Source organism: Gossypium raimondii, chromosome 6 (assembly GCF_025698545.1).
Source record: "Gossypium raimondii isolate GPD5lz chromosome 6, ASM2569854v1, whole genome shotgun sequence".
NCBI classification, from domain to species: Eukaryota; Viridiplantae; Streptophyta; class Magnoliopsida; order Malvales; family Malvaceae; genus Gossypium; species Gossypium raimondii.
In genome coordinates this window covers 52,116,335-52,125,849 of record NC_068570.1, presented here as the reverse complement: position 1 = coordinate 52,125,849, position 9,515 = coordinate 52,116,335, and the positions used below count along the sequence as shown (strand labels likewise).

The following is a 9,515-nucleotide window of genomic DNA, read 5'->3' as shown; positions in this document are numbered from 1 at the left end:
GGTGTGGGTGTTACACTTTGCTAAAAGTATTGGTTCGTGTGCCATTATTGAAGCTAAACTCTAGGGATGCTCAAAGGTTTATTAGTGGCTTGAAGCTATGGCTTATGGGGACTTTTCTTAGAAATGGATAGTAGTATAGTTGTTGGTTTCTTGTTAGGTAAAGTAGAGGATTAGAGGAAAATCACGAGGAGAATTCATTGGTTACTAGTGAGGCCTTGGAAAGTTAACATTCCAACATATTTACAAGGAAGGTAACCAGGTTGCAGACTCTTTAGCTCACTTTGCTTTCAACATGTCTTTAGGGACTCATTTCTTTCATTGCGCCACCTTTTAGTATTACTATTTGCTTGTAGCTGATAATAATTGTGTTATGTATTATCAAGGCTCATGATGTAAATAATCTATGATGATTTACCCTTATTAAAAATAAACATATTATTATAGTGAAATATTATTATAAAGAGTGATTATACTTATGTTCATGTGTTTGATTGACACAACTCTTGACTTTATTCTGAATAAACTTTGCTCTCTATCTCTTATTAAAAAAAAGACAAGAAAGGAAAATAGTTAAAGCAAATTAAATATCTCAAAACTATTGTTCAAAATTTAAACGATTCTTGAAGTTCAAAACATTCTAATTGAATATTCAAAATACCAATAACACGTTTGGTTTGCTAGAATGAAACAAAGTAGGAATGTAATAGCATTGGAGTGGGAATGAAATAGAGATGTAATAGGCTATATTGTAATGATAAGATTCTTTCGTTAACATAAATCAATATAAACATTAAATTATAGTTTCAACATGGCATGGTGCATATGTTAAAACAAGTGGGTTGAACTATATTATATATTTGTATGTATAATTTTTTAACATGTTAAATCTAAATTATTTATATGTTCTTACAATATGTTTGAGCAAACTTTTGATGTAAAATAACCTGATCGATATGATGCTGATTTCATTTAGAATTTTTTTTATATATTAGGGTAAGGGATGGTGTCACATGCTTTGAACTCGTGTCAAATGAATGCTAACAAGAACTTTAACTACTACTTCGTACAAATCAAGACGCTTTATTTAAAACTATTATATATTTCAAAAAAGGATAAACTACAAAGTTGGTCACTCAACTTTTAGAGTGCTTTCATTTTAATTACTTAAGCATTAAATTTCTTTAAAAGAAAAAGATAAATGACACATCATAATTGCACTTTCATTTTGGTCACCCAACTTTCAGGTTGTTTTATTTTGGTCACCTAAAAATATCTTTTTTAAAGTATTGGTCAATATTAAAAAACATTAAAGATAAAGAGAAACTGGTAGAAACTAAAATAATATATTAAAACTTGTTAAATTGTACTTGTTTATCTCATTGTCGAAAATTCTATTTATTTTTTCAATATTGAAATTTTAAATTTCAAAACATCAAAATCAATTAAATAAATTTTAGAAAAATTTTATCCCTTAAAAATGTCAACTGATTTATTACTATAATATTGAAATTAATTAATTTAATCTCTTTTAAAATTTTATTTTATATTTCAAGATTATTCTTAATGAAATCAACTAAATTAACTCATATTTAATAATTTTCTATTAAACTTAAATTTCTTTTGATTATATAATCTCAAATATTCAATGCTAAGCTAAAAGCAAAGAAAAATCTTTGCAATTAATTAAAATAATTGTTTGTTATTTGTTTAGTTGAAGTAGTAACAAAAATTCAAGGTTTTGTTTGGCATAGAAGACAAAATTAATTAATTTAGTTAATTGCATTGATTTTCAACAATATATAATCAAAAGAAATTTAGGTTTCATAAACAATCATTAAAGTTGAGTTATTTGAGTTTATTTGAATTTAGAAACATAAAATAAAATTCTAAATTTTATAAGGAGATTAAATTAATTAATTTCAATAAATCATTTAATTGATTTTGATTTTGCATTTTCCTGTATTTGTTTCATGAAAAATAACTTGGTCAATGAAAAATAAATTATGAGTCAATGGAAAATAAGTTTTTTTCTTGTAAAATAACTTGCCATTTTGGAAGACACAAGTCAATTTTGAAAAAGAGCTCCTCTGTGAGTAATTTTATTTTTATATAAAATTAACTTAAATCAAGCATTATATTATTCTATTAATAATAAAATTTTAATTTTAAAATATATTAAAATATTAAAATAAAATATTGTAATTTTCAATATTATTAAACATACATATTTAATTATTTATATTTAATAATATAATAAATTATTAATATAATTAATATAATTTATTAGTTTAATAAATTATTTAAAATTACAATTTTATTTTAATAATAAATTTAAACATATATTAATGAACAATATTAATATTAATATTAATATTAATATTAATATTTTAATAATAAATATATTACAATATTAATAATAATTTTTATAGTATAAAGGTTAAAATAGGTCACTAATTCATGTACTCTTAATAAATTTAGAATTTAGTCTATATATTTTTATTTTCAAGAATTTAGTCTTTATAATTTTTAGATTTAAAATCAGGTCCAATTGTTAACAATGTTAAATTTTTTTGTCAATTTTATTGATATGACATTTTAAATAATAAAAAAATTCACTTGATAGTCATGTAACTAAAAATGACGTTGTAATGAACATGAATTATAAAAAAGTATATTTTAATAGTGCTAACAGTTGGACTTGAATTGTGAAATCTAAAAAGTAAGACTCAATTCCCAAAAATAGAAGTACAATGTCTAAATTTCAAATTTACTGAAGAGTATATGGACTTATGACATATTTTAATCTAGTATAAAATATGAATATTTTAATTATATAAATGAGTATTTGTTTAAATAATGCTTAGTTTCATTTATCTCTTACCTAATGTGTCAATATGTACTCTCATATATGTAATATATGTAACTTAAATTAAGTTTTAATTATGCATTATTTATTATTAAGTTTATATATGATATTGATCATTACAAAATATTATTTTATTATAAAATAAATTTTAATTGAAAAAGGCAATTGCACTATAGTATTTTGTAACAAATATATTTATATCGTGTTTGATTCACAAATAATAACTTTTAGAAAATGTTTTCAGAAAAATTTGTCAAATAACGGAAAATATTTTATGCAAAATCATCCGCACTAGAAAATATCAGTTTTTCTAAAAAATCAAACAATTTTCTAAAAATTATTTTCCCAAAGTTGTTTCTAGTGAAACAAAATGTAATAACCCATTTTCAGAGGTGTTGGAAATAGTAGTTTCGAAACTACAAATCTGATGAGTGAGTTCGTAAATATTATTATTTAGTATTTACGAATCAAATATAATATTATTTTGAATTTTGATTTGATAATTTTTTTTAATTGGACGAATAGTTAAGTTTAAGTGGTTTATCCCTAAAGTCAAATGATTTTAGAAAATGAGGTTTCGGGACCTCATTTATGTAAACCGAGCCCGTAAATATTTTTATTAAATATTAATGGAGTTATTATATAGGTGTATTGAAATTTGGTCCAAAAATTTTGACATTTAGATAATTAATTAAGGAAAATGATTAAATCGTATAAGCTACAAAAGTTAATCACTATTAATTTATTTATGCATAATAGTCATAAAATCATGAATTAGACCATATTAAAATAGCTTGGGCAGTTAGTGGGTTGTTTTTAAGTGTTTTATATGTTTATATTTATTTTATAATATATGTTAAAATAATAAAAGTAAAAATAATAATAAAACAAACAGAGAACCATTTTACTTTTTTCCACTTTCTTCAACATGACCGAAAATCCATGGTTGAGTAAGGAAGCATTCGGCCACGCTTGCATGGTATGTGTTTTGAGTCCTTTTTAATATTTTTTTTTATGTTTTTTTTAAGATAGTTGTAACTTAATCTAGCTAATTTAGAGGTTAATTCATAAAATTGTTAAATATTTTGAATTATACGATTGATGAATTGGTGATGTTTTTGAAGTTTTATGATAGATTTATAAGTTTGATAACTAAATATGACAATTTTGTAAAATAATTTTGGTTTACTTTTATGTTTAAGGACTATATTGATAAAATAATAAACTTGGCCTGAAATTCTTGTGATATTTTAATAATTATGGATTGTAATGGCATAAGGAAAAGTTTGGCTAGCATGAAATTTGTAAAATTGTGGTAGATTTGAAAGTTTCAATTTAGGGGCTAAATTGAATAAAAGATAAAAGTTTAGGGTAAAAATGTAAAATGTTGATTAAAGGTCAAATATGTAAATTTAAGTGTTTAAAGTATTCTAATTGATTAATTTAATGAAATTATTGTATTTAGATCAAGAAACGAATCAAACAGAAAATAATCGTAGAAAAAAAAGTTGGCAGAATAAATATCGATGTCGTGCTCGTAGCCATTTTTTATTAGGTAAGTTCGTAACTTGATTAAATTAATTAGTTGATTTTTTTAATTTACTATATATTTATGTATGTGGGGATCGAGGTCATTGGCTTGAAAAATGAATAAGATCATAGTTGAAAGACACTATGGTACTACATCGGGAGTGAATAAGACCATAGTTGAAAGATACTACAACACTATACTGGAAATGAGTAAGATCATAGCTGAAAGACGCTATGGCATCATGATTCAAACGAGTAAGACCATAGCTAAAAGATGCTATGGCATCACGATTCAATGTGTAAGACCATAGTTGAAAGACATTATGCTAACATGACGGAAATGGATAAGATCATTGTTGAAAGACACTATGACATCATATCGGAAGTGTGTAAGACCGTAACTGTAAGACACTATAGCATCCTTTGTACAATTGTTTATTAGGTAATATGTATAGGATATTAAATACATTATATAATATATGAGATAGATGTTTTCAATTTCATAGGTTATTGATGAATGTTAAATGTATAAAATGAAATGGGTATAAAAATAGTTATGTGGAATGAGATATTGTATAGAGAAATTGATATGAATTATTGAAACGAAATGTGATTTACAAAATGATTATGTGTTAAATGTGTAATATGAAATGGTTACATGAGATAGCTATTCAAATGATTATATGAATCGGTTATATGGAAATAATTATATAAAGTGTTTATACGAATTGTTTATATGGATAGATATATAAAATGGGACATTTGAAATGAACGCTTGAAATGGGAAATGGGAAATGGGAAATGTTAAATTAATAGATGTTGAATGAATGGTATATCTAATGTGTTTACTTGTACACGTTTTATAACATGTGAAATGTTAAATGAATAGATGTTGAATAAATGATATGTCTAATGTGTTTACTTGTATATGTTTTATAACATGAAAATGTTATAAGTTTCGTATATGTGAACTCACTAACCTTGCGAGACTTATGATGTGTATAAGTAGTGAATGAACTCATGACCATGATATTGAATTATCTTGTAAAATGTTTAAATTACATCCTTTTTGGTAAGTTAAAATTTAAGTTTATTACGAACTTACTAGGCTTTACGTAAGCTTACCTCGTGTTGGTTCTTCTTCCTTGTAGATCGTCGAATACGAGTTGTTGATTGGATTGCTTTTGGAGATCTCACTATCCGACAACTTAATTGGTAACTAATGGTTCACTTTGGTCCGATTATAAGTGGCATGTAAATATGATTTTGGTATATCTATATGTTATACGCATTATGGATATGTTTTGCATCAATTGAAGTATTGGTTATGTTTATTGATGTGTATCTTAATTAGAATTTTGGTTGATTGTGGTGTGTGATGGCAATGGTATGTCTATATAAGTGTTTTTAACCATTTACTATATGCCTTATGGTAGTAGTTTGATATTTCGTTCATTGGATGTGTATGAAATAGATGTATAGATATGTTTGATTGGTTTATAAGGTAGGTACATGTGTAAATTGAACGTGTTTTGAAGGTATGAGAATAATTGATATTTGTTTGGCTTGGCACTTAAGGAATGTGTAATGTTTTGGCTTGTTTTAGAAGTCAATTTAGGTGCACATGGCCTGGGACATGGGTTGTCACACAGCCGTGTGTCTTAGTGATTTTTAAGTGTAGGATTTTTCACATGGCCGTATAACCTCTGTTTACACTTTTTACTCAAAATTTCGTAGAAGTTTCAATCTAATTCAGATTTGATTCCAATTTGTTTTAAATGTTCTGTAAGCTTGAATTAAGTTTAAAATTGATTGAAAAGCACGTAGATGATTTAATATGAATTATTTGGTTGAGTTTGATTGAAATTATGAAAATTTTCTAAAAAATATTGTCGTAGTGCCTTATAGCTAGGTTAGGTGACTGAACCGGGTGTAGGGTGTTACACAAATGCAACCTTAACCATCTTTAATTTTCTTTTACTTCAATCAATACTTAAAAAATAATATTTTTTGGGTGACCAAAATAATAATAGATTAAAAATTGAATGATTAAAATGAAAGTATAAACATAATGTGGGGTGTATAATCAATCAATAACCCACTATCAGAGGTTTAACCTTGAATAACTTAAATAAAAGAAAGTGATCAAAATTAGAAGAAGTCTAGTTCATGAGACCTTAGTTTCTTACCGTGTAAACCGGGGACAAAGAAAGTTACAACTATTATCCCTTTTCCTTCATTCCTACCAGTCTGACTCTCTGCAACTGAAGCCGAACAAGGAAATGAAGGCAAATCTCTCACTCGACTTAATCGCCGACATCCTCAGCCGTTTACCCGTTAAGCATCTTCTATGCTTGCGATGCGTTTCCAAGCTGTGGCGATCTTTGATCGACGATCCCGATTTCATCCATCTGCACCTCCGCCACTCCCTCGACTCCCGCACTAACCACACCCTCATCCTCAAAAACACCGATCTTCATACCGCCGATCTCGCCTCCCTCGGCCCTTTCGCCAAGCTGGAACACCCTTTGATGAGCTACAACCATGGCGTCGAGATCCAGGGTTCTTGCAACGGCTTGCTCTGTATCCGTAACATAGTTGAAGACATGGCTATTTGGAACCCTTCCACTAGGAAGTACCAAGTTTTACCTTTTCTCAATTCTTGCAAGGGTTACGTCTGCGGATTCGGGCACGACCCGATTGCCGATGATTACAAGGTGGTTAAAATTATTCAGCTGGGTGGGGCTGATGGTAAGCCTTTGGAATCGGAGGTTAAAGTATGCAGCTTGAAGAGAAATAGGTGGAGGAAAATTCAAGATATCCCTTGTGTTTCTTCCTTCCCTGTAGCCAATGGGGTTTTTTCTAGTGGTGCTTTACACTGGGTTCTCACTCAAAAACTTGATCTTTCGGAGGAAAATACGATTGTTGCGTTGGATTTAGCTACTGAAAGTTTCAGGGAAGTGCCTCAACCGGAGTACGAAAGAATGATAAATCAATTGAATGTTGGAGTATTGGGAGGATGTTTATGTGTGGTAGCTAATCATGGTGATGCTCGAGTTGATCTTTGGGTGATGAAGGAATATGGGGTGAAGGAGTCTTGGACTATACTATTTTCTCTTGTAAGTGAAGATGTGATTGGTTCATTGAGGTTTCTCAAACCTCTGGCTTACTCTAGGTGTGGTAATCAAGTTTTGTTGGAACATGATAAGATAAATCTTTTCTGGTATGATTTGGAAAAGAAGAAAGCTGATGATGTCTGGGTCCCTGGTATGCCCTTTTCCTATGAAACTGAGGTTTGCTTGCAAAGCCTTGTTTCACTTAATGTCAAGAGAAGGCAGCAAAATGGAGAGGATAATAGGGATTTCAAAAAGATGTAAGCAAGTCTCACCTTGCCCCTTCTCCAGCATCTACTTGTTGACAATAACATATCATTTGATGATTTACAGTAGGGGTTAAAGCTTTCAGTTAAATGGAAAAAGGCCAATCTAAGTTTCTTATCATAGGAGATGCTGTTTTATGAAAATTCAATAACCCTGTTGGTTTGAACCTAAAACAGTGAAGCCTTATGAAGGCAGTAAGGCTTTACCATTGGCATGCTGAAGTATGAACAAATAGTGCTCCGGCATGCAAGTAGTTGTATATTAATGGCAGTATGATTGCTTTGGTGCAACTTATTCTCATGGATGTTTTCTGGATTTTTTCAGGGATGATTTCCTATCAGAGGGGTTCAAATTAGTGTTATAGTCAAGTGGGAAAAAGAAGGAAAAAGGTAAGCAGGAATAGCAAATGTACCATGATTTCCACACTGCTGGTTGATATTAATTCTTGACTGTTGCATGTTTGCTTTATATTCGATGCCGGAGTTAAAATTGTTTATTTACTATAGACACTTATGTGCATGAGTTGCTGCAGGATTGTTGGCCCTTGGTTCCTAGATGAACTTGTCATAAGGGTGCAATTTAGTAAGTTACTCGTCAACTCTATTGAAACATCAAGGTCTCCATTCTAGCCATTTAATTTTCTTCTGAGTCCTGTTGATTTTACCTTGTTATATATTTTAACAAAATCCTTGAAAGCAAGCTGACTTAATGGTTTTTGTAATGTCACAAATATATACATAGTTTCTTTCTGATTGTTGATGTGCTTGCAAGTATGGAATCAGGATAACATTGTGATCCTGGTTGAGTATCTATGCTAAACCTGATATTTCGAGTTCAAGAACTTTTTTGCTGTTTGTGATCCGACTCATAGTTGCATAGACAAGTTCAGTGTTCTGTCCTAGTTTCGATGGTTTTGGTAGTTGAATTAATATGATATGGCTTAAGCATTCTCTTCAAACCTCATCAACTCTAACTAATTTTAAATATCTATCAGAATGTGCACTGGTCTTCTGGAGTGGAAGGTACCAAAAGTCCTATCTTGGTTTCTTACCAGCTAGAAGTCTGTAATTCTCATATCACCTCCAAAGGCAATTCAAAAACATTCTTGAAAGCGCATCTGTCATTTCTTTCACTCCGGTACCGTGTAGAGTTTGACTGCTTTTTGAACGAGGAAGTGATGACATGCTATTCGAAGAAAGACAAGGCTGAGTTCCAATTCTCTTAGGGTTCTAGAATTAATGCAACTCAAAGCTAGGTAGTAGTAATCAATCAGATTGCTTTCTTTTACTTTAGCTCCCGAGTTTCTGGCTCTGTTATATTTTTCCGCAGCATGTTTTGCTGGGTGTTTTTTGGGTGAAATACTGTTGTTTAAAGCAGAAGGATTGATGTTAGATAAAATTTCAGACCTTGTTAATATATATAGATATGCTTATCTGTATCATGAAGGACCAAACTTCAAAGTAAACAATTGAATTTTGAACTAAATAGAAATATTACCAAAGAAACCCTAACCCATGTGATCACAAATCTTAAAAAGACATGTCACTATGTTCCAAAAGCAGTTTCCTACGTAAAATAGCTTTTTTATGTGTTGTGTGTGTATGTAATCATGTTGGCCATGATTACTAGTGAAAAGCCGAACTGATATCGAACTACTTAGCTGCTAAGTCGCTTTGGGACATTTGACTTTGTATGCTGCAATTTTAGAGTCTTTGAAGGTGAAATAATCAATGGCATGG

At 29.4% G+C, this 9,515-nt stretch overlaps 1 protein-coding gene across 3 annotated transcripts; it reads left to right on the top strand.

The window, feature by feature from the left end:
* The first annotated feature begins 6,548 nt into the window (after positions 1-6,548).
* Positions 6,549-9,214, top strand: LOC105771705 (F-box protein CPR1). 3 transcript variants are annotated; one of them, XR_001126610.2, is made up of 4 exons: positions 6,549-7,769; positions 8,101-8,165; positions 8,309-8,358; positions 8,771-9,214. XR_001126610.2 is itself a non-coding variant. In XM_012593116.2 (3 exons), the coding sequence occupies exons 1-2, from the start codon at positions 6,679-6,681 to the stop codon at positions 8,138-8,140; spliced, it is 1,131 nt and encodes a 376-aa protein (XP_012448570.1). In that variant the 5' UTR covers positions 6,549-6,678; the 3' UTR covers positions 8,141-8,165; positions 8,771-9,214. The 3 variants fall into 3 exon arrangements, 1 of the variants encoding a protein (XP_012448570.1); XR_001126609.2 differs by having other exon boundaries at positions 8,309-8,392; XM_012593116.2 differs by lacking the exon at positions 8,309-8,358.
* Positions 9,215-9,515: the final 301 nt, after the last annotated feature.